At 34.8% G+C, this 26,823-nt stretch overlaps 2 protein-coding genes and 1 pseudogene across 2 annotated transcripts; 1 reads left to right on the top strand and 2 right to left on the bottom strand.

The window, feature by feature from the left end:
* The first annotated feature begins 303 nt into the window (after positions 1 to 303).
* On the top strand, positions 304 to 2,822 carry LOC146902109 (uncharacterized). The gene is made up of 5 exons (XM_085737846.1): positions 304 to 413; positions 577 to 642; positions 770 to 883; positions 1,197 to 1,304; positions 2,264 to 2,822. The coding sequence occupies exons 2-5, from the start codon at positions 639 to 641 to the stop codon at positions 2,416 to 2,418; spliced, it is 381 nt and encodes a 126-aa protein (XP_085593972.1). The 5' UTR covers positions 304 to 413; positions 577 to 638; the 3' UTR covers positions 2,419 to 2,822.
* A 4,107-nt stretch (positions 2,823 to 6,929) lies between these two features.
* On the bottom strand, positions 6,930 to 18,328 carry MSH2 (MUTS homolog 2). Its single transcript, XM_085732394.1, has 13 exons — positions 18,217 to 18,328; positions 18,029 to 18,078; positions 17,406 to 17,438; positions 15,439 to 16,512; positions 14,066 to 14,620; positions 13,823 to 13,933; positions 13,591 to 13,680; positions 13,432 to 13,503; positions 13,088 to 13,198; positions 10,731 to 10,857; positions 9,136 to 9,335; positions 8,000 to 8,152; positions 6,930 to 7,467 (listed from the first exon to the last, which is right to left on the bottom strand). The coding sequence occupies exons 1-13, from the start codon at positions 18,266 to 18,268 to the stop codon at positions 7,270 to 7,272; spliced, it is 2,826 nt and encodes a 941-aa protein (XP_085588520.1). The 5' UTR covers positions 18,269 to 18,328; the 3' UTR covers positions 6,930 to 7,269.
* Positions 18,329 to 22,353: 4,025 nt separating this feature from the next.
* Positions 22,354 to 23,024, bottom strand: LOC146902107 (uncharacterized; annotated as a pseudogene).
* Between the last annotated feature and the right edge of the window lie 3,799 nt (positions 23,025 to 26,823).

Genomic DNA, 26,823 nt, shown 5'->3' with positions numbered 1-26,823 from the left:
ACTTTGCATTGGGAAGTGGTGAAAAGTAGAATGTTCAACTCTATGAAAGTCAAAAAATTGTGTTTTCTATGAAAAATACTTATTTTTTATTTTTTTGGTCAGGTAGTCTAATGGCTAGAATTCACCTTATAAGGTGAATAAGTGGGGTGTCTGAGGTTCGAACCCTGGCTCCCGCATATAATAATGCATTGTCCTACCAACTGAGTTATACTCAAATGACAGAAAATAATACTTATTTTTACTTCCTTATCGGTGCCGGTTAACATGACCCGTTTTTATTTTACACTTTTTCGATTTTTTTGACTCTTAGGGTTGCTCATATTCAGTCACCTATCTCTCTCGATTCTTTCTTTCTTTCTTATTCCAATATTCTTGGATTAGGGCTTTCTTTTTTACACGTTTTGTGAAATTGAGTAAGTGTCTTTTCATGATCACACTTATTTTAATTTGTTGCTTTTTCAATTATATGTTATCAAATTTTGGGGGAGAATTGGCACTTTTTTTGACGTTGCTATTGAATTAGATTTGTTGTTTTTTTTGCCGCTTATAATAGTTTTGTTTGTTCTTTCATATTAGTTGCGGTATCTGTTGGAATTTGTCGGAGTGTTGCCAGCAGCGGTCGAATCTCACAAGCGCAAATGGGTAACTAAAATCACCTTTTTTTTCACTGTTATGATTTTGATTTTGAGTTTAAAACCATGTGACAAAATTCTTTCTGCTTTCCTATTTTATGAAAATAATCTCACCCTTTTGTTTCTTATTTGATCAGAACATTCAACAGAATTTTCTAAGAAGCATCCCTCAAAAAACAACAATAATGAAGTTGCTAAGAAGCATTGTTTGAAGATCAAACCGTTTCTTGCTAAGAAGAAAAAAGGAGAAAGTAAGTTTTACTCAATGTTGTATTAATATGTTCTTTGCAGTTAAATTAATTTGGGGTTAACATGCATTTCATCATTTAGATTTTAACTTTAAAACCATGTGAACATACAATTCGTTTTGCTTTCCTATTTTATGAAAATGCAACCTCTTGATTGAGTGTTAATATGCACATAATTTGGTTATGTTTATTTTGCTGTTGTTGCTATACTTGGGAAATTTAGCCCATTTCATACTCTATTTTTCCTATGTTGTCTTCTATTTTGTTTTTGGCCGTCGTGCCTCATCTTTTTCTTTTTTTAACATTCATTATTCAGAATTTGCTAAGGAGCATCACTCAAAAAACATAAAAAATGAAGTTCCTAAGAAGCAAAAAGTAGGAAGCACTAAGGGAAAGCCTCTTACTGAGAAGCAAAATGAAAAAAGTAAGTTTTACTTCAATGTTGTGATGTTGTATTAATATGTTCTTTGCTGTGAAATTAGTTTGGGGTTAACATGCATTTCATCCATCTGTTATGATTTAGATTTTGACTTTAAAACCATGTGAAGACACCATTCTTTCTGCTTTTGATATGTGATAGGACCGTCTTGAAAACAGGTAAGGAACTTGACCCTAACCGCGACCTGCCGGTAGAACCACAGTTATCAAATAAGGAACTTGACCCTAACCGCGACCTGCCGGTTGAACCAAAGTTATCAAACAAAGTGTGACCCTAACCGCGACCTGCCGGTAGAACCAACACTATAAAAGTTCTTGACACAAGAACAAAGGAAAAGCTCTCACAATGGAGAAAACTCAAATATATTAATCTTCCAACTGTGATTTGAGAATTACATGAGCTTCTTATTTATAGCCTAGGCTTGGAATACTAGAGATAAATTCCCACTACCATGCATTTAACAAATACAATGATAAGTGCATGTTTATTACCTAAAAAATAGGCATTAACATGATTAAAATTCCCACTAGCCACTATAATAACTTAGAGCACTACTTTGAAGCATTCGGAGAGGCTAGGAGAATACAAAAGACCATCTAAGAATCCTCCCAAAATAAAAAACGAAAATTGCTCATTAAAATGATGAAAATTGGACTTTTAATGCTTCTTGTCATGTGAATTTTTTATAGGTTTCCTTCCACATGCTTAGTGAACTCTTGATCTCATCAGCTTTCCTATTTTATTACAATGCAAGCTCTTGATTTTGTGTTAATATGCACATAAGTTGGTTATGAATTATGATTTTCTTGGTATTGTTGCCACACTTGGGAAATTTATCCCATTTCATATTCTATTATTTTCTATGTTGTCTTCGATTTTGTTTTTGGCTGTTGTGCCTCATCAACTCACCCTTTCATTTCTTATTTGTTTAAAACTTTAAACAGAATTAAGGAAGCAATATGTGTGGTGGAAGATCAACCCTTGTTGTGTTCGTAAGGCAAGTTCTTTCGGAAATCTCAACAAAATTAATGTGGCCTTTATCATTGCTTTTGTTACAAGTTTCACAAATGTATCTCTTGTGCATATTTCAATTCTTTAATATCAATTTCCAACTCCACAGGAAAGCATTGCAGATTTTCATGGGTTGAGTCCACATACCAAAGATCTCGCGCAAGAAGGTTTTACTGGTTGATAATGACGTGGCTACTGATATGAACCCATGAGCCGATGAAAGAATTGGGAAGAATATAGCAGTAGTTAATTGAGTACTTTCATTTATAGGTTGGAATCATGTATGTTAGTGGCCAGTGGGTTATGTTATGTGTAACTTATTTTGTTGGCCAGAGAATGCTCCATCGTGTATAAAACTGTACTTTCTGCATGTTTGTTATTATTAATCTTATGAATGGTATAGATAAATATTCTTAAGGAGAACAGTTTTATCTGATTGAAGAACTTTCAACTTATCAATCTCTATAATGTTATCCTTAAAGTCATCATTAAGGTCCTTGTTAATTTATTTGCCCTTTTCTTGACGATTTGATTGGTCCCTTTTAGAGAGTTTCATTTTGAGGAGAGGTACAACTGATAATGTTATCTTTGGTCAAGAAACGATCCATCATATGCATATCTCTCTTTCCAAAAAAATGTATGTTGACTTTAAAATAGATCTAGAGAAGGTCTATGATATACTAAATTGAAAGTTTCTTGAACTTACTTTGCAAGACTTCAACTTAACCACATCCACTATCACTTTGATTATGAGTTATGTGAAAGTCACAAACCTTTCTATCATGTGCAATTGTACAAAAACAAATTAATGATAAATAAGATTTTAACGTATACTCGCACAACAATAAGTATAGGACCGTTCAAGTTTTACACTATTCTAAATTGATGTTTGAAAAGAGTTTTTTTTGGTGTACAATGCTAAAATAAACACAGGAAAAGGGAAAATGAGAAAAGGAAAAAAAAAACAAAAGAGAGCTACTCTCAAATAAAAAATTCCAACCACGTCATTCTGGATGAGATTCACAAGGTTCGTCGGAGGAGACTCATGACGTAGAAACTCAAAATTAGAAGAGACACCAAGAGTTTGTTTGAGTAAACAATTTGTTACGTAGATTGCAAATATGAATAAAAAATTTGTTGAGATTCAACATTGTCAGTTATTCATCACCGAATCATCTAGATTAATTATATACTTTTTAAGATTAAGTTATATCTATCAATATAAAACAAAAATTTTTGAGTTAATTTGAACACTTGTAAAAGCATATTTTTAATAAGTAATTTTTTATTCACATCATTTCAAAATCTTATATTTTGTGCTTAGTGACTATTCACATCAAGCCTTATGAGAGACTAATTGTTTTTTGTCATTATCATCATCAATCATTGCATAATTCATACCTTGAGATGTGGCTTGCTAAAAGACACCTTTATGGATGGCTTCTAGCAATACCCTATATATATATATATATATATATAATTTGACAACATAAAGTATCTTTTTGAAATATTCACAATGACGGGTACCTATTTGAGAACTCCCTACAAAGTTTAAAACATTCATAATTCTTCAGGATTGCCAAGTCATGAGTTTTTTTTGAAACGGCCAAATATTATTAACCAACAAGCCCGTGCAAGACGCACTAATAAGCTCGGGTGGGAAAAAAAAACCAATACAAGGGGAAATCGGTTGCCGCTAAATCACCGGCTCGAACAAAAACCCCTAAAAAACCACCCAAAACAAGGAACAAACCAGCTGGTCCAGAAACGGAAGCCATCAACAACTGCACATATGCAGCAGCCCCAACAGCTGAGCAAAAGCAGCAACACCCCAACTCCAAACTGCTGCTAAACGAACAAAGCAGAAACCACCAAAAGCACAGAAGGATGATAGCACATAACAAACAAGCCAAGAACTACCTCAGCCAAACCACAAAAGCAGCAGGGTGACAGAACCCAAACAGCTAGCTGCCAAACGGAACCCCCCAAGAAGCCACCCCTACCTTCTTCCTTCCCTACTAAGGCATAAAATAGGGTCCCAACTCCACTCATAAAAGAGACAAACCGGGAAGTGCGTCCTACTCAATAACCACCTCCAAGATAATACTTTAATTTCCTCCACTATTTCTTCCACCACTTGAATTTTTCGGTTAAAGATGTACTCATTCCGGACTTTCCACAAAACCCATAACGTTGCAAGCCACACCATCCAACGGCCCTTTTTAACATTCTTGTTCCTTTCTCCACCCCGCCAACATTCCCAATGGATAAAAAGATTAGGAGGGATAGGAAAGAAATAATTTAGCCATGACATAAGTTGTAACCAAACCGAGGAAGCTAAATTGCAGTGAAGAAAAAGATGAAGAGCTGTTTCCTCCGCTATAGCACAGTGCACACATGAAACAGAGCCTTCCTGAGGTAACACATTTCTCATGTCTAGATTCACCTTAGTTGGAACTCGATCAAGGAGCACCTTCCACACAAACGCCACCACCTTCGAAGGAGCCGGATTTTCCCAAAGATGAATGAAAACATTTTTTTGTTCCTGCTCCCACCTATTATCACGCAACACCAAATCCTCCAACCTATTATACGCCGACTTAACCGTAAAAATTCCCGAATCTTCCAAAGTCCACCTCCACACGTCCTCCTCCTCCGTCCCCACCGTTCCTTCCAAGTCCTCCTTGAGGCTTAAAAGTAACTCCTCCTCCCACATAAAAAGATGCCTCCTCCATAGGAACCTCCACCTCAACGTTGTAACCGAAGGCTCCCACAACTCCCCAACCAAGGCCTCCTTTTGATTGGAGACCGAATAAAGCCTAGGATACTTTACTCAGAAACATTTATCACCTTTCCACCTATCATTCCAAAAACTAGTTGTCATGCCATTACCTATCTTTCTCTTCACTACCATATTGAACCAATCATTACCACCAAAGTCACCGAGCTTCACTACTTCCTTCCACCAAAGAGACGAATGTCTTGGCCACACCAAATTGGTTCCTTCAATAATGCACTCCACCTTATCCCCGTATTTCTTAATTAGAACACTTTTCCACAAGGCCTTTTCACCATCTAGCAATCTCCATCTCCATTTAGTCAACAAGCTAATATTCATCACCCGGATATCTATCACCCCCAAACCCCCGTTATCCTTTTGTTGACACACCGACTTCCAACCCACCCAACTAATCTTTCCCCCCCCCCCCCCCCCCCCCCACCTACTCCTCCCCAAAGAAATTCTCTTTGGATTCTAACAACTCTCCTCCAAACATGCACCGGCATCTTTAAGAAAGATAGATAGAAAATAGGCAAAGCATTAAGCACCGAATTAAGAAGCACAATTCTACCTGCAAAGCTTATATACCTATTACTCCACGAATTTAGCCTCCGTCCTAAAGTCTCAACCAACAGCTCCCACGTCGACATATTCCTCGGATTAGCTCCAACCGGAAGCCCCAAGTACTTGAACGGAATACAACCCGCACTACAATTCAAAAAATCACACGCCATAGATAAAAACTCGTCACTAACATTAATCCCTATCAAAGAGCTTTTGGAGAAGTTAATCTTTAAACCGGAGGCCATTTCAAATCCATGAAGAACCGACTTCATAGTCCAAAGATTTTGAACCGAAGCCTTCCCTATACAAAGAGTATCATCGGCATATTGCAAATGGGAAATCACCAAATCACCTCCACCAAAATCAAAGCCTTCATATAAATTCTCGGACACCGCATTCCGCATCAGCCCACTAAAGCCTTCCGCCACCAATAAAAACAAAAAAGGAGCAAGTGGATCCCCTTGCTTTAGCCCTCTATGAATACTAATCTCCTCCGTCGGACTACCATTAACAAGAATAGACATACTCCCACCGAAAACACACGCCTTTATCCACGCCACCCACTTACCACACATCCCCACCCTACCCATCATATACTCCAAAAAACCCCAATCCACCGAATCATATGCCTTTTCGAAATCCACCTTGAAAATCACACATTCCTTTTTTGTTTTCTTTGCATAATCCACCAATTCATTCACCACCAACACCCCATCCACCAAATTCCTACCCTTAAGAAAAGCCGATTGACTTGAAGAAATAATGTGGTTCATCACGGCCGCGAATCTCCTTGCTAACACCTTGGCTAATAATTTGTAAAGACAACCTAGCAAGGAAATTGGCCTATATTCATTCAACTCCAACGGGGATGAGACTTTCGGAATTAAAGTAACAAAGTAAGATAACATACCCTTCGGCAACACCTCATTGGCATGAAATTGATCAAACATGATACGCACCTCATCCTTAACTAAGTACCACTAATGTTGGTGTTCCACTAATGTTGAGATATATTGATCATGATTATGCAATGGTACTCAACTTATAGTTTCCAAAATGCCATGACATTGACATAGCCTGTCTTTTTTACCATCGAATTTAACAGATTAACGTAAATGTTGTTTCTATATGTGGAACAAAATAGTACTATATATATATATATATATATATATATATATATATATATATATATATATATATATATATATATATATATATATTATAAACTTGTCAGTAGGCAATAGCTGTTAAACAGATTGTCCATCCCAAAGGGTCACAAAATGCAACCTAATTTAAAAAGGTGGATTAGATGCCAAAAACCTTAGTCTCTTCAAAAGTGCACAAAAACCAGAACCATTGCACGATTCTACTCTAACATTACCAAAGGAGTAGTCCAGTGGTATAGGTTGGACACCAACCTACTACTAAAAATTCTCTTTTTTTTTTTCTTAATAAATTAGTAATTAACAATTTACCACTGAAAAAAAAAAACTACTTTTACCACAACCCATTTGACATATGGTATTAGACATCAAGAAGTTCATCAAAACTCACATGTCCTGCATGGGTAACCTACCAACAAACTCCTTTTTTCAACTAGAATTTTTGCAACCAATGACAGTGTTGTGCATCCTTCTCTAAATTATCTTTCAACTTCCTTACTTCTTGCCAAGCTTGCGTTTTGTCCATGGTTTCTAGTGGCAAAGCAACAAATGCTTCAAGAATTTGGCGAGCCTTTACGGCCCCTTTAGACATCTCATCAGTTTCAAACACTCTCTTACGTTTAGAACCCACCTGAAAATTATAAGCGCAAAACTTTAATGATTCCTTCCAATGGTGAAATTTTCATCAAAACATATTTATTAAAATTTTGCAGATACAAACATAAATTTATTATAGATAAAAGCTACTATTTCCAGTATTCTTTTATTATTGACAAGTGATACAATTGTTACTCTTTGTTTTTAACGTGCTAACATTGAAATATTGAAACAACAAGGGGATTACAGGTGCAACTGTGCAAGTGACATATTACCTCCATAATAAGGTTACACTATTTCACTAATTGAAGTTTTCTAAATTAGATACGGTTGCTTCAACCACGAGTTAGAAGAAAAATCGGGCTGCAGGTTCCTTATATGCCAAGAAATTGCTGAAACAAATATCCAATGGCTGAATGAAGACAAACAGATATAAAGAAAATAACTCCCCTTCCAAAAATTAACAGGCTACTACCAAAATTGACTTATGTCCCTACCTATGTTTATTTTTAAAAATAAAACACTCATGTCATATGAACACGCTGCAAAAAAAAAAAATGATGTACCTCTTCTGTAGATTCCATTAAGGATAGGGCAGAAGGAGAAAAATCTTCCAATTCTGCTGCCTTTTCTCTAGCTAAGGCGACAACACTTTCAGGGAAGTTTGCAAACTCAGCAACATGAATGCCGAAACTCTGATCACAAGCTCCTGGTTCAACCTAGAAAGTAGAAACACATGAAAAACACTTTATGTAAATACATATCTTATTTGACCACAGCATTAAAGTTTCTGAACTTTATGTCCAGACTTCTTGAGAAGGTATGTTTTCAAACTACACTTTTTTAAAAAGTGTCACGGAAAGGATGGTAATAGCTAGAAATGATTATTTTGGGGTGAAAAATCTAGGGGGAAAAAATTGCAGGTATGTCAAAGGTGGTTAGGAAGTAAAATTTGAAGCATGAACTACTCCTTTAACTAAATTTCAGGTAGGAAATCTAGTAAAAATTAACCATTATATAGACGGTTCTTATCTATAAGTATTATAGAAATTAGTTCCTCATTAAAATCCAGCTGCCTCTGCATCCCAACAAATCAGGACAAATCCATACAAAATGTACTATGGTGAGGGCTAATGAAGCTTTAAAGTGGTCTTCGTCTTAAGGTAAAACATCTCATTTCAATGCAAACATAAAATGCAAGGTAAACCCTATGAAGTTTATTTAAGGCCTCAAAGGTCATGTTCTTCTTCTAACCTTCTGCTGAGTTATAACCATAATAGTAGCTCCACCACTTCAAACAAACTTCAATTATTTCTTTTCAGGGAAATTGGAAAAGAGTCGAAAGATCCTCTAGGAACCCTTTTGGTGCTTTTTTAGATAAGTTTAAACTTTTCAGTATAAAAAACATGTTCAAAAACATAACTAGACTCCCTACTGTCACATGAAGCATGCAATCATGGAATCTCGGTCAATTGGTGAAAGATCGGACAGCTTGTATTTTGAATTCACCAATCAACTTTAAAATACAACTCAAAATATGAGGGCCTGGTCTTCTTCCAAAAGACAAGATTTAAAACCAGGTGACAGTGGCAGCGGAGAATCCAATTCCTGAGGTACACACAAGTACACTACAAACTTCACAAAGGCAATGGAGTAGAGGCAGCTTATTAGATGAAAAAAGAAAAGTTTGGAAAGCATTTACCTTGTATAGCATAGTTAGCTTGCGAGTTGATGCATCAATATGTGCACTAACATGATAATTTGCCACACCAACAATTTGCTTATGAGTATCATTGCTGCCATTTTCATCGGCTAATGCAGTCAGCTCATGAAAGTGGGTTGCAAATAAAGTAGGTGCTTTGATCACGTCAACAATGTGCTCACAAATGGCCCAAGCGAGACCTTCATATCACAATATAACATACAAACTTATTTTAATGAGTTGAAATGTTTATTAAGGGATTTTTATGCTAAGCTAACTATATCAAAGCATGAATTGATAAGTATATCTTGACACCGATGTAAAACACCACACTATAACTCGTTTGATAATAATTTTGCAGAATGCAATTCTCATCAATCCGACTATCAAATACCAAGCAGCCACCATATTATCATTGCGTGTCCAATTTAAAAAATATGAATATCAATAAACTTTTATCCATATCGTTTGTTTACCACTCACATTGAGAAGCATATATCAATGTATAAATTGGTTTAGTACGCACTAATATGAACATTTGAGGATATTTATGTGATAGGGGAGCTGTTGATCCAACAGTGGATTTTGTGAAAAAGAGATCTTGAGTAAAAAGTTATGTAATTTTCCCTGTTTGTACCAAAGTAAGTCATGCAATCATGGAAGAACGCTTCTGTTTTATATCTGTGATTCAGTGCAGATGCTAACCAATATATGCAAAGTCAATAAATTCTATGACATGGAAATTTCAGTATCTGGATCAAATACTTTTTCAGTTTCATTTTTCATCTTAAAGACAGCAACTTAAACAACGCATGAGACCTTAGTTTATCTTAAAGCCATTCTATTAGTCACTCAAGATGCACAATGTGATAAACTTAGTGTTGTCCACACACACACACACACAAATATATATATATATATATATATATATATATATATATATATATAGGGGGCTGTTAACTTGCACCCACCTAAAAACACTAAGGTGCAAGTTAACAAGCTGCACCTACTTGTACTTTACTAAAACACCCTTTTGTCTCTATTAAACTTTATTTTAATTAAAAGGACATTTTTGTAAATAGCATAAATAATATTTGTTTATAATAGAAAAACATGGGTGTTTTGGTAAATAACTAGTAGGTGCAGCTTGTTAACTTGCACCTTAGTGTTTTTAGGTGGGTGCAAGTTAACAGTGGGGGCTGTTAACTTGCACCCACCTAAAAACACTAAGGTGCAAGTTAACAAGCTGCACCTACTTGTACTTTACTAAAACACCCTTTTGTCTCTATTAAACTTTATTTTAATTAAAAGGACATTTTTGTAAATAGCATAAATAATATTTGTTTATAATAGAAAAACATGGGTGTTTTGGTAAATAACTAGTAGGTGCAGCTTGTTAACTTGCACCTTAGTGTTTTTAGGTGGGTGCAAGTTAACAGCCCCCATATATATATATATATATATATATATATATATATATATATATATATATATATATATATATATATATATATATATAAGATTCTGACAATTTTGATGCAAATTTAAGAGATTGCAACAACACATTAAAGGGAACACTTGATAGTGAAACAAACCAAATCCGTCGTAAGTTGATGTGCCACGTCCCAACTCATCAATGATTATCAAGGACTTGTCCGTAGCTCCTTTTAATATTGATGAAGTTTCAAGCATTTCTTGCATAAAGGTAGAAACTCCACGAAGCTGGGGGGGAATAAAAAAAAAAGATACAATTATATATTCAATAAGCAGCTTAAACAATTACTTGCTTATATAATTGCAGTTTTTACCGGTGATCCTTGAAGACCATAATATTGTTGCAAACAGGGAAAACAAGAGAGCGTATGAGTGAATGTGTTTGTTTGAATTACACACAGAAAAATAGTATATATACCAAGGGTCATATATGCAAAGATTCACGGTTACCCTAGTTACTGTAATTGCATAATAATACAACACAGAATTAAGTCATAATCTACCTACTTCAACTATATCTAGCATTCCCCTTCTAACAAGAGCATGTAAATCATATGAACCAGTCTTGTTACAATAATATAAACAATACTCTAATATTGACGTACGCAACCAAGTAAATGCAATGTAAAATTGAATAACAATAGTAAACTGATAAGTCAACCCCCCTGAGTCATACTAAACTATTGAAGCATACTGTTAAATCTACCAAACCATGCTAAAGGAAATTGTTTAAGACGATACAAAGATTTGCAGAAATGGAATACAGGTCTTGAAGATTCCCCTTAAGCAACAAACAAAGCAGGTTGCACTCCATATAAACTTCTTTCATGTTATTACCGTCAAAGAATTTTTATTTTATATTAGGCTAGTATTGAGGAATCAATAACGGTTGGCAACAAGTCTACGTCAAGAGATGATTTATCCAATACAAGCAATAAGGCAGACCATGCAGAGTTCAAAGTGGGTGCAACCAGGAGTGCAGGTAAAAAGATCTAGCATCGCTCAAGTTCCTTTGCAGGGTTGGTAGAAAGGGACAAGAGTTTACCAGGGTGATGTAGGATACCATGAAATCTATCTAGATATTTTGGCAAAAGCATATAGGGGCTGAGTATCATTGATATGAAGGACCTTTGCTTCCTCTCAAACTGCCTCACAATTGTTGCAAGTTCAAAAGATATACTTTAAGAAAAGATGAATTGTTGATTTGATGATGATACAAAGTATTGTTGATTTGATGATGATACAAAGTTGTCCATCAATCTTTTTCCATCAACAAATGTCAGCTGCAGACACAAGATCAACTTTCTTGGTCAATTTGTTTTGTTCTTGATCTCTAAGCCAAAATTTCAAGTTACTGCAGACACAAAATCAACTTTCTTGGTCAATTGGTTTTCATGTTCTTGATCTCTAAGCCAAAATTTCAAGTTGAAAGCTAACGTATCATTGTTGTTCCCGTCCAACTTGTTAGTTGAGAGTGGAGGACAAACTTGGCTGATGACAATGGGAAGATTTGACACAAGAGAGAAATAGCACTGAACAGTAGCAAACACATGGAAATGTGAAGTACGAACTCTCAAAGCAAGGAACCAATAACAGGTCTAGGAGGGGGATGAAAGGGCGAGACTAGTGCAACTAAGATCAAACAAAGACTCGTCAAAACATGCCACCATGCGCAACAATTGATGGTAACTTTATCTGGTCACACATGAGAAAGAATACAGACATGTTGCCAAGTTTGGGCTCAGAATAGGTTGAAGCTTGAAACTCTGGGAAAGGTGTTTCTTAGGCGTGCTCTGTTTAACAACACATTATAAACATTGAATTTCACTAATCCAACCATTGATTACTGTTGTTTTTTTTAAGAAGCTAAACTAGCCCACCCAAATTGGCACCGGGGAGAATCGAACCTGAGACCTTGAGGAGGAGCACATTCCAATGTCCCAAGCCAACACCACCAGGCCAACCAAAGTGGGTTAACCATTGATTACTGTTCTATCATGTTAACGATCAAAAACACAAATATTTATAAATCTAAAATTTGTAGCTATGTAATCTGAAAGTCAAATTTTACTTGTATTTTAAAAAAAAATTATTATACATTCATTTGAAGTTATTTAATGAAGTATCAAATAATTTCTAAAAAATTCCATTCTATACGCATTAAAACTGATGATTTGATGGATGGTAATATCAGTCACCATAGCAATTTAGACCAGTTTCAACTTTCAAGCAATTCCCACTTTCCAATCCCATTATCGTTATTATTTATTTTTATGAAGCATTAAAATTTTGTGAAATGAGAAGAACAAAGCTCTTTGTTATGCATTTAGAATAAAGATAGCTAATCTAAATTTGATATAAAAATCAATAAATCATTCAACAAGTTGCTTTATGCCAAGTAAAAGTCACAAAGCAAAAATGCTACTGATAGGGGCCAAAAATATGGAATAGCACTCACTTGGCAATCACCTGCACCAACACGAGCAAAAATGCAATCACGAACAGATATGCTGGCTTTGTCACATGGAACAAAGCAACCAACTTGAGCCATCAAAATATTCACTCCCACCTACACAAAACCATTATGCAAATCAAATCTCTAAGCCCAAATAGCAAGGATGCAAGTATCTGAATTGTATGTGTGAACTAAAATATCTATACAAAGAAAGGTGAGACACTCCAATTTGATGGCCATGTCATGCTTAACATCAGCATAAAAGTAGAAAGACAATGTCCAAAAATTAATTACAAGACAAATAACAGTGATTAATTTACAAATAAAGTAATACAAAAGATAAGTACCTGCCGGATGAATGTTGATTTGCCACCCATGTTAGGCCCTGTTATTATTTGAAACCAACTTTTTCCTCTGATCTGATAAGTTACAAAAAGCAAAATACAAATTCACAAGTGCCCGTAAAATTTAAATGAATACATTCGGATGACCTTTTGAATACTTACAAGCTTGCAATCATTTGGTATGAAATTCACCCAGTCTTGAGCCTCCACACAAGGGTGTCTGCTACCTTCTAAAATAATATCTCCTTCATCCTATTAAAGCCAAGACGATAATGTTCAATGCTAACTATCAAAGATTTACCCGACCATATTAGGAGAAAAATATAAAAGGAGGTTAAAATCAAGAAAACAGTGCAGTTATTGAGAGAATAGAAAGCAACTATTAACGAGGTACCGATGAGGTGATGTCAGGTCTTGTATAGGGAGTAGGACAACTAGAAGCCAAATCAGCAAAGCTTAGTAACACGTCCAATTCGGAAATCAATTCAGCTAAAGATTCAAACACCTGCAGAACGAAAGTTCTTCCAGTTAAAGCAGATGAAACAAATAAATAACCAAAACTAAGGTCATAACTAGTGTGTTCTGGGGGAGCGGGCAAGGGGGGTTAACCTAATAAACATGCATTAAATCTACCCACCTCAGAGAAAGATGCTGAAATGTCTACTACTTTTATAACCATCTGTTTTTGACAACTTTTGTACTCTTCAAGAATTTGTTGATATTTGTCCCCTAATTTTTTTAGCTTAGTGTTGGTAAACTTCACTCCATCTTTACGGGTTTCCAATACGATAAACTGGGTGTTGAGCTTTGTCCTTATTTTCGGCTCTTCCTTCTTTGTGATTCTAAAAACATGTCCAAATTGCGTTCCCTTGTCTAACTTTAATGCCTTATCTACAGGAAGATCAAGATCAATGGCAGTTTGTTTATGCAAGTTATGTATTTCGCTCTCTAGTAATTCTTGCTGCTCCTTCAGTCCAGATAGTGTAGTGTCATAACTTGAAGAAATCATGTATTCCCCGTTCTCTAGATGATCAAGGTCAACAGAAATTTCTACAAGCTCAATAAATTTGTTTAGGTGATCAGCACCAGTCCATAGCTCCAAATCTTTCAAATATTTGCTCTTCATCATTGAAGAAAACTGTCCATCATACCTGTCCAGAGCACTTTTAATGTAAGGCAGTCTTATACTTGACTGCACACAAAAGACAAAAACGGAGTTTAGAAGAGGCCATGTCATTAGCCATATATGTGCAGTACTATATAATCAATAATGTGATTAGAGTGGAGGTTTAGCAAGCTCATGGCAGAAAAAAGGAAGGTTGGAGGACCCTTCATGACATTTTTGCTGAAATATTCTTTTTTTTTTTTGAAGGATGCTGAAATATTCAACGATGTCAAAAATGTGTCTTCAATGGAATAACAATAATAAACTTGCCAAATAGGAAAAGAATCAATATTCAAATGTCTTGAATGATTCTTTATCCCAACATATCATTTCTAAGTCAATAAAGAAAGCTATTAATTACAAAATCTTAATACCCAAAAGAGGAATTGCGAATAATATCACAGATTTTAGAGCTGGATCACAAAGCAAATACAAATACAATGTAAGACAATCATAGCAAAGGTCAAATTCTACATTTTCTATAAGCTCCTGTATATATAAAATCAGGAAAAGAAGGGCTGAAAAGAAGGTCGAATATTCAACAAAGAAATGAAAAATATGTCTGATGTTGAATAACAATAACAATAATATACTTACCAAAAAGGAAAAGAATCAATATTTAAATGTCCTGAATGATTCTTTATCCCTTATATCATTTCTATGTCAATAAATAAAAGCTATTAATTACAAAATCTGAACAGACGAAAAAAGGGGTTGGGAACAATATCACAGATTCCAGAGCTAGATCACAAAGCAACTACAACTACAATGTAAGACAGTTGTAGCAAAGGTAAAATTCTACATTTTCCATTAAAAACTAACAGTGAATACAGATAAAATTCTACCTGATAAAGTTTAACAACATGTTGCAGACCAGCTTTTCGCTTCTGAAGATTGTGCACCAGTCGCTCAATGTCTGATATTCTTTTCAGATGCTGCCTCAGATCTTGGCGAAGCACGGTGTCCTCTACAAATGCTTGTACTACATCCAACCTGGAGTTAATATCGTTTACATCTAATAATGGCTGTTTTAGCCACATGTGCAATAGCCGTTTTCCCATTCCAGCTGTACAGGTCCTATTCATGAGACCAAATAAACTAAAATTTTTGTTTGCATCAGTTTTGCTTTCTAAGATATTAAGTGCCCTCATGGCTGCAGAATCTAACCTCATGTAACTGTCAAGATTGTACCTACGCAGAGTATAATTTTCATAATTGCTTTCGTCTGCAAGTAACTCTGCATAAGAGAGCAGTGCCCCCAAAGCACCAGGTGCAAATTCAAATCCAGACACTAAATCTTGAACTGCTTCAATAGAACCTTTGACAAGCCTTCCAAGATCCTGTACCAGATCTCTAGTCTTAAACTCGGATTTCTTTCTCTCAGTCAGCATCACACCACATTTAGTCAGCACATCACACAACATTTTGTATTCAATAGATTTTCCACGCTCAATTGGCACAAGGCATTCTTTGCAGCCAAGACCAACCAATGCTGACTCCACATTCGTGAAGTGACTGTCATCGAGGAATTCAGCTATCCCAAGTAGTCTCTTAGTTAGATCAACAAAGCCTAATCCAATGGTGCACCCATTTTCACGGAAGTTAAGTGACAGCGCAACAACAACTGGAGAATCTTGCATTTCACTGTTAGCAAACAGAACATCTTCAAAACTGCCAATATTACCAGGTGTACCGCTTTTGGCCAGTTGCCAGTTAGAGCTGCTGCCCTCATAGACCTCAAGTGTATGGTCTGTTCTCTCCAAGAGTAGATCACGGGCTATTGTTTCAAACATGTTCCTACTGACACTCACACTGGAAAGAGCGTTTGATCCACTACCCAACTGTCTCAGAGCAGTAGTAGTGTGATAGTAGGTTTTGGCAATGAATGATGCATTCTCACCGTGGGCGGTATAGTAATCCTGAATAATTGAAAAAAGGATATTTAATCCAACTACTCGTCATAGTGCATAAAATGAAGAAGGGTATGAAGATAGAGAAATCCATTGACACAACATATAGAAAATTTTATACTATAAAAATTTGGAAACTCTTCAAATTATGAAAAGTAGCAACATAAAATTTATGGTTTGTAAACCATAAGTAGTAGCTTTTCTACATTAGTACTTTCAGGGTTACAATATTTGGTTATTATATTTAAACTACGAGAAATTAGTGTCTAAACAATATATCGTTTCATTGTGCCATGTACTATATTGTAATTATCCTGACTACAAGAGCATTGTTTAAATAATCTAATAAGCTGTGGTCTACTGGGAGGACATGCACAGCAAAAGAGGCGGATGCAAGCTAGGAAGAAAGAGAGAAGGGTCCTCTAGGCAGATAATAATCAGCTGAGAGGCAAGTAGTGATCAGTCAAGAGGCAGTTGGACAATAGGTACTCAATAGGAAAGGGGGTGAATGGTGAGGGTGTTCTCTTCGTAAAGTGCTTGTTCACTTTAGCTTTCTGAATTCTAGCAATAATACAGATTTTCTTTCTCCTCTTTTTCTACCTTTTTGTTTTCTCACAAACTACTAGGATCCTAACATAGTTCAGGCCAAATTACTTCGGGATTACAAACTTGGAAAGTATTTTGATTAATATTTCTCACATAAGAGTAAGTTTATATACATCTAATCTTCTTTAAAAAAATCCTTAGAAGAAAATAAGTGAAGATGAAGAGAAGATGGCATTTCAGACATAAGGAAAATGTGCCTACATGAAAAATGCACTGCTTTGCATTTACTAAACTGAATCATTAAGAAAACATAAAAAAAATAAAAATAATATCAACATTAACAGTGATGAACTTACCCGACGGTCAAAGAACCTAATGGCCCTCGGATCCTGTAACACAAACACGTGAATAAAAATATTAAATCAAAAACAAATATAATGCCAAGTCACAATCTTTAACAAAAGCACTACACTACTATAAGTAAGACAATATAAAATAGATGGCATTGGTTTTTAAGCAACAAAGAGATAAAAAAAAAAAATAAGCAATTAAACAACAATGCATCAGATGCAAAATAACAAGTGTTTGAAACATGAACATGTAATTTCAAATTTCCGACACAACGGTACATAAGTTGGGGATGATTGACAATACCATAAAATTTCATATACTTACAAAATATAATAATTTCATGAGAAAATCATGCTTTCAATGGATCAAAACAAACTATAACCAAATATCATGTATATAACCATTGCATGCCAAAAATTTAAAAATTCAAACAAGGAAAAAAGACATTTTTAGAGAATATTTGAACATATCTCGTAAAATAAGCATTAACATTAGACTAATGTGAACTTGTGTGATGAGCATATTGGTGATTATGAAATATTGATACATTTATAGCAATCAAAGATAAAATAAGAGTATTCACATAATGCTAATAATACCCCCCCATGAGGAAGGAGAAGACACTTACATCAGGTAGGGTTTTGAAAAACGACAGAAACCCTTGTGCTTGCTTGGAATCTACAAAAAAAGTTAAGCAAACAGAAAACCAATTAACAAAGCTGAATCAATCAATCACCAGTAACAATGAAAAAACACAAAACCCATTAAAGATTGAGTTTTTTATAAATAATAAAAAAAGGGGGGGAAATGCGAAACCTAATTTGAGCTCGGGGAGTTTATCATTGAATCCGTCGAAGTTTTCATCCATTGAAGCTGTTAGATTAGGGTTTAACAGAGAAGAAGAAGAAGAAGAAGGTTTCTGTGAAGTGATTGGGAAATGAATCGAAAGTGTCTTTGTAGGTGAGTGGTGAATTGGTGGCGGGAAATATTCGCGGGCTTTTCAGTGCTTTTCTTGACAAAAAGCCCACGGGCCTTGGTAAAGCGGGTAGCACTTTGGTGCCATTAATGGCACCGTGCCATTAAATCTGGGCCATTAATGGCACCAAGATAGATGTGTTGTGTGGCCCAGATGCAACGGCAATGTGTTTGTGTGGTCCAGATTTAATGGCACGGTGCCATTAATGGCACCAAAGTGCTACCCTGGTAAAGCCCGACCAATATAGTTTTCGTATTTCATCTAAAAAATAAGATACTCACAAAAACATCATATTACGACCGGTGAACACACTTGAAAGATTTTGATTAGAGAGTGTGTTTTTGAAGTGACGAATGTTAATATGTTAGTGTTCCGTTGTAGGTAGGACATAATCATCAATCTTTTTATCACTTCAGTCATTAAATTTAGGGTTAATTAAGTTTTTAGTCCCTATAAATATTCACATTTTTGTTTTTAGTCCCTACAAAATAAAATCACACTTTTTAGTCCCTGTGACATTTTCCTTAAGCATTTTAGGGACTAAAAATGTTGATGGAAAAATTTTATAGGGACTAAAAATGCTGATGGAAAATTTTACAGGGACTAAAAATGTTGATGGAAAATTTTATAGGGACTAAAAAGTGTGATTTTATTTTGTAGGGACTAAAAACGAAATTTTGAATATTTATAGGGACCATTTACTTAATTAACCCTTAACTTTATCACTCCAACCATCAAATCGGTTTTATATCCCCTATTAGAGAGAGTATTAGCATCCACTAGAAGTTAAAAACAAGGGTAAGAGGATAAAAAATTAATAACAAAAAAAAAATTAAAGAATAGGAAATACAAAATGTAAGAGCAATAGAGACAAACTAAGGAAAAAGATAACTAACGAGAAATGTTTGATGGAGAAGACCCAATTTTTAATTTTTTTTCTCTACATATCAACGCTTTATTTTATTAATGATTTTTTCTTGCTTCCTAAGTAGTTCTATTCGAATCCTTCAAAAAAAAAGTAGTTCTATTCGAATTATGTTTGATGATAAATGAGGGAAGTATAGTTTCTTATTGTGAAAAACAATATTGTATTTTGGATCCAATACCCGCCTCATATTTACTAAATTTGTACATGGCTATAACAATACACTTTTAGACAAGAAAAAAAAGTTTAAACCCACTTCATGAGTTCACTATTATAATTATAAATAAAAAACTTTGTAGGTTCATTAAATAGTTGGTGCATCTAATCTATATATTCATTTTTCATGCCGCTTATGTTAAGATTGTCGTCTCACTAGTGTCAGGTTGTTTAAGAATGAGTATATAAACCTAGCTAACAATTAGGATAAATAGCACTTGATCAGTATCACAACCATTAATTAATATTAAAATTAATGGTTGAGATTTGGAGTAATTGTCAACAATACCTTATGAAATAAGACGAGACCACTAACAAATTAGTTCAAGTGTTAAGAGATTCTAACCTCTTAACCAAACAGTAAGGGGTTCAATTACGACTTTTGTATATGAAAAAATTTGGTTAAGAGAGAAGAGTGACGTGCCCAACAAATTTTCCGAAAAATATTAGTTTTTTTTAGGAATCATAGAATATTAATCACCGATAAACCGTGGCAACAACTTTATACTTATACCCAAGAGCGTTTAGATGAGATCAGTGGCGGGGCTAGAAATTTTATAGAGCCTGGGCAAAAAATTTATCGTAAATTCACATGTGACATAATATATAATAATAGTCATAAATCAAAATAAAAGAGGATTGTAACGCCCGTCGTAAATTATTTAATTATTTAGAAATATATTTATATATATTTATATGATTTATGATTTAAGTGATTTATGAGGTTTACGTGATTTTATGAGAGATATATGATTTACCTGAAAATTATGTGATATATGCGATGTTATTATTTTTAGAGATGTTATGAGGTGTTGAGACTTATTTTATTATTGAATAAAATAAGATATGAAAATAAAATAAAAATATTAGAAGTTGGGTTGTGAGGTGAGATGAGTAAGTTTAGAGGTGAGTAGAGTAATGTGGAAAGATAAATAGGGCAGACATAAGTTAGAAACACAGTACGTACGTTTTTGGAGAAAAAGGGAGAAAAGTCAGAACAAGAGGAGAACAAGGGCAGGGCTGCGATTTTCTGCAATAACCAGGTAAGGGTGAGACTAACTTTCAATATCATTAAGGGTATGATTCTTAGAAGTGGATTTAGCATGATTAGGTTGAGTTTTGGTGAGAATTGGGAATTAGGTTTAAGACCGATTTTGAAAATTGAACCATGAGAAGATGTTAGATTGATGCAAAATTAGTGTACATACCTTAGATATTACCTAGGGTGATAATTAGATGCTATTTGGATGAAAGAATCATGAAGATAGGTGAAAAGTTGTGATTTTTAGGTTTCTGGCCGTACTGACATTCATCGCTCGCAACTGCGAGCAGTAACACTCGCAACTGCGAGCTAGGAACCATCGCTCGCCATTACGAGCAACACAACTCGCAACTGCGAGTAACCCGTAACGCTCGCCATTGCGAGCAAAGTAGCTCGCTGTTGCGAGCAAGGTCTCTAGGAGTTCCAGGGAGCACGTTTTGCTCGCCATTGCGAGCAAAGTTACTCGCCGCTGCGAGTTGGGCTGTTAGTTGCCCAAAATTGTTCCGATGCGATCCTTTCGCACGTGTAGACATGAGTTGATCTTAGAAGTAAAAATGAGGGTTGTTTAGGATACTTTCAGAAGTTCCAGAAGTCTGTTTAAGTGACTGAGATTAGTAGTGATGATGTATAAGTATTATTTATGATGCTTTATGATGATAAGTTGATATTGATTCATTCCCTTTAATGTTGATATGTTATTTAAGCACTGTTGCATGTTGTAATTGTTGTTGGTTGCTGCTGTTGACTGTTAATGTCTTGAAGTTGCATGAGTCGGTCTAAGTTGCAAGAATTTTAGAAGTTGTCCATGATTATGGAGTTGTATAAGATGTTCACGTTGTTGTCTAAGTTGTAGGAAGATTGAGTCCATTGCATACTAATTAAAGATGGAGGCTCTAGATCCGACAACTTTATGCTCAAACTACGTTGGGGGCTTTAGGCCCGGCAGCTTTATGCTCAAACTACGCTGGGGGCTTTAGGCCCGGCAACTTCATGCTCACTTGTTGAAGAGCCTAATTACGCTCATATATGTTGCTGAATGGTACCACATGCATTTGCATACCGAGAAGTTTCACGATGGTTTAAGTTGTTAAGTTGTTAAGAGTTGCATTGTCAAGATGAGTCGTGTTGTCGAGTCAAGTGCTAAGTTGAACATGATGTCTTATGTTGATTATAAGATGATAAATGATTATTGTTATTGACGTTTATGATGCTCTGACGATGATGTTTGTTTATGATTTGATATGATGCTAATTGATAAATGTTTGATATGTTAATAATGTTTTATGTTGTTAAATGCATTTTGATGAATTTTATGCTTAATTTATTGACTGTGAAATCTCACCCCTTCTGCTTGAAAATGTTGCCCTTCGTATGGGTAACTTGCAGGTAATAAAGACTAGAGGCGTTCGTGAGTGGACTCCTCACTTGTGTCTAGGTGCTCTGATACGTAACGGGATGGGGCTTGTTTTACTACTATTCCTTACGTGTCTTTATGAATTTTTTAATGAATAAATGTTGAACTGAAACTATGAGATTTTGATGAGGCCTGCGTGCCAAGACTTTTATAATGCTGAACTATTTTCCGCTGCGAAGTTTCAAATTTAATGATGTTGAAATTTTGAAGGATAATTATTATTATCTATTTATGATTTTCAAGAAGCACGTGACATTCCGTTTGTGATTTAAATACTCTGATTTTATGTGAAATTTTTATGTTGGGAAAACGGGGTGTTACAAGGATCGTCCTTTTTTTTCTACAAAAATACAATTTAAAATAAGAGAGATGAAATATAATCTGTCAATAGCGTGCTAAATAAAATTAGGAGGTAAATGTCCTTTCCGAGACCCCTTTCCGATGAATGTTCGAACAATATCAACATCATCAAGTGACTTGAATATCTCTCGCTCGGTGTAACATATCATCAAGTCATTTTACGACACATTGTTGATCTTATTGCGCAATTTAGTCTTGATAATCTTCACTGCTGAAAAAGCTCTTTCAACGGATGTTGTCAACACCGGCAATATTAAAGCCAACTCAATGAGTAAGTAGACCAATGGAAATACCAAATGTTTCTCAGTTTGAACCATCTTCATAGTCAAACTTTAAACATCTTCACAAGAAGAAAAGGATGCATGCCTTTTCACTTGAAGTACATAAGTGTCAAGTTGCTCCCTTATCGTTCCATGGTCATCATCGGAAAAGTCTGCATGATAAATATCAGTAAGACAAGCAAGCTTATCAACATCAAACTTGAAGAAAGAATTCTTGGGGTCAAGACATGAGAAGCAATCAAGCACAATGTTACTTCCTTCACTAAAGCGATGATCCATCTCCACACATATTTTGTCAATAGAAACATAAAAAATCTCGGCCCGGTAATGGTGAAGATTAGGGACAATCCTCCCTTCTAGTCTTGAACGACCCCGAACCGGTATTTCTTCATCCATATTTGACACCGGAATACCTTTAGCAACACAAAATTCTTGTACATCAACAAATAAATTATCCCAACCACTATCTCTCAATGTGGCCAACCGAGCTTTGACGACATTATAGTATAAGCTATTAGTAAATCTTAAGAAATTTCATCCAAAGTAATAACTATATAAAATTTAAAATAATATTTGAATCATCACATTTATTTTCTGTAGCAAATAATCCAAATGTATTATTAATAACTTTTCCCAAAACAATTTGTCAAAACAAAAAAAAACTTTTCCCAAAACAATATACTTATTGTTTGTTTCACCTACCCATGAATCGTAATTATTATTTTTAGTAATAAATCCATTATCTCCTTCATAGAGAAAATTAAAGTCTTTCGCCGCTTAACCTTTCGTCTTCAACAGTTCCAACTAGGGATGGGAATAGGCCAGGTCGGCCTACGGCCTAGCCTACGACAGGCCAGGTCAGGCCAGACTTTTTTCTTAAATAGAGAAGGCCTGGGCTTTTTTAAAAGCTTATTTAGCTTAATAGGCCAGGCCACATGCCATTCAAAAAGCCTCTTAGGCCTATTAGGCCGGTCTATTTAAGTAAATATGAATAATATTATTTATTATTTTATTATATTTTGTACTTTGAATTAAATTAAAAACGTGTTAACTTTTTCAGTAATTTAAGCTTATTAGTATAAATTAATTTTTTGCATATTTAAATGTATTATTATAAACTTGAATTGAAATATGATACAATATATAGTCAAATTCCCTAAAAACTCATGTTGATTATCAAAAGAGAGTTTAATCAAATTGATATATTAGTTTGCTAGTCTATTTACACTTAGATCACGTTGCTGATTTAAATATGTTCATATGAAATAGGCTTTTAAATAGGCTAGCAGGCCGTATCAGGCTTTCAGAAGGCTAGGCTCAGGCCTAAAAAGTAAGCCTATGACAGGCCGCAGGCCAGGCTTAGGCCTTCAAAAAAATTGGCAGGGCAGGCTCAGGCCTTACAAAGCCTAGCTTGGCCTAGCCTATTCCCATCCCTAGTTCCAACAAAAAGTATTCATTATCATCAACACACAGCACACTACATTCTTCATGTATCCTGTTTTAGATTAACTCCTTTTTCTCCCTCAATTTTTCATTCAACCAGAAATTGCCTCTTCAGTATCTTTCTCAAGTCTTGTTGAAATTCGCAAGTGGAAAAGGCGGAAACTGTGACAGAAACTTATGTTTTCTTTTTCTAGAATGTAAGCGCGCGTTTCTTTTCCTGGGATGTTTGCCCAATAATTTCTTTTTTTAGTGTGTTAATGGGCTTTTGGATTCGACCTAATGTACAAAAATTATCGATCGAGCCCGGGCGACCGCGCCATGGATGAGATGAAACATGTCTCTTCTAGCTTAACCAAGGTCCTGAGTTCGAATTCAGTCTTGGGCATGCAGCAGCGTTAAAACTCTTAGGGAGAACTTGCCGCTTATTTGGGTTCCACAATGCTCAAGATATTAGTCTCTACCGTTGCGTTCGGAGGATACCTAGTTTAAAAAAAAAATAAAAAAAAAAATCAACTGTGTACTTATAACAAAGCTAAAAAATTATGGCTTAATTGCACTTTTAACCTCTCAAGTTTCTCAATTGTGCTATTTTGGCCCCCCTAGTTTTTTTTGAGCTATTTTGGTCCCCAAAGTTTAGCCCCTTTCTGATTTTAAAGTCCCTCACTTATATATGGCTGGATTTATTTGAGGTCTATAATTAGTAACATAGACCCTTCACACCACATCATCTCTTTCCCCTTTCTTCCTTCTCTTACCATCTTCCCCGTTCTTTCATCAACTAACAGCAAAATCCAGAACTTCTTCAAAAACTTCAAATAATAGATTTTTTCCCATCGGTCAAAACTGGACACCATGAATTAAAACGGGTGGCTTGGAATTTAGAAAAATGGTAACAAATTCACATTAAGAACAATGATGAACCAAGTAAAGCAAAGTTGCTGGATCGTTGATTGAAAACTTGTTTAATTGAAATTTTGCTTTAATTAGCTTAAAATTGGTGTATCCAAGGATGGATCCGAAAGAAGAATAAGTTTACACCATTTTTGTTTTAATATGGTAACAATGATGGTTCCAAGAGAAGAATAACTTTTTTATTTTTATTTTCCACCATATTTTTTTAATTTTAGTATTCTGACTGTAATAGTTAACAAGCATTCTCATCATCTCCATATTGCAATTTTCATCAGAAGTTACAAGGAATTAAAGAAGCTTTAGATATATATATTCTACTTTTCAAATCGAAGGAACATAACCAAAATTGAATGGAAATGAAATAAATGCAGAAGAAGGCCAAGAGAAATAGAAATTGCGTTGAGTGTGGGTTGGTCAGAGAAAGAATAAGGGAGGATGGCAAGGGAAGAGAAGAAATGGGGAGAGATAATTAGGTGTGAAGGGTCTATGTTACTATCATAGACCTCAAATAAATCTAACCATATATAAGTGAGGGGCTTTAAAATCAGAAAGGGGCTAAACTTTGGGGACCAAAATAGCTCAAAAAAAATTAGGGGGGCCAAAATGGCACAATTGAGAAACTTGAGGGGTTAAAAGTGCAATTAAGCCAAAAATTATCGCCCTACCGTATTTAACATTGATTTGGTAAAGTTTTATCTGCGTTAACGGTGAAAGAAACTTTAGGGCCATCTAATCAAATCATAGCACAAAAAAACAAGATACAATACAAGACGACAATGCTCTTGAATAATTAATTAATTAAACTTCATAGCATGCAAGTTACTCTCTAATGGACAAAAATAGTTGCTTTTTTGTCCAAAGCTACCAATCATTCAATTATCCACATCAGGCAAAAAATCCAAAATAAGAATCAAACAAGATTCTTCCTTGGTACCTAGCTAATTTGTTCACAATACATAAACCTAGTAAAGTTCTTCTGGTCATCACGAGGAAGAAAATCCAAAGAGAATACTCCAACAACAAATTGATCCACTTCAGCAACTCGACACCCCCTTGTATGTCAATAGTTAATTGAAAATTTCTCTATTCATCTCCAACATACTCAAAGGATGGATGCAATTTTCTTGCTCGCATTGGATCGAAGGTGGAAGATGAAATAACTCTTCAATGTATAATAGTCTAATTAAATTTTGTTGATGTTTATTTTAAGCATATGAAATATCAGCATGAGTATGTCCCATATCATACTCCACGGGAACTATAATTTATATGTTTATCTTAACGGTTAATCAAAATGTTATATAATTTTAATTTTCTTAAGGTGAAGGAATATATTCAGGTTCAAGTTAGGGCATACATTATGGCTCAAAGAGAACTTATAAATATGTAATAAATATAAAAAGATAATGTTCAACTCTCTTCAAAAACACCATCAAAATTCAAACACGCAACTTTTGGATCCAAAACCTATATATATATATATATATATATATATATATATATATATATATATATATATATATATATATATATATATATGGGTTTTGTTACAAGACACCCTTTGGTGGTGTCTTTTATCAAGCAACACCTTAAGGTGTGATTTTCACTTTTTAGTTATAACTTTGCTAAAAGACACCTTCATAAAAGTAAGTTGGTGTCTTTTCGCAAAAGCTCATAGAGTAACTTGATAAAAGACACCTTCACAAAAGATGTCTTCTATCATAACCCTATATATATATATATATATATATATATATATATATATATATATATATATATATATATAGGGAGCATATCAAGTGAGAATAGCTTTCTTATATGAGAATGGTAGGAATAAATTTCAACCATTAGATT

The sequence above is a fragment of the Medicago sativa genome, chromosome 8, assembly GCF_051527215.1.
Source record: "Medicago sativa cultivar Bolivia chromosome 8, Bolivia_mono, whole genome shotgun sequence".
Lineage (NCBI taxonomy): Eukaryota > Viridiplantae > Streptophyta > Magnoliopsida > Fabales > Fabaceae > Medicago > Medicago sativa.
Note: the sequence above shows the minus strand (reverse complement) of the source record. Positions and strands in the feature narration are given on the sequence as shown.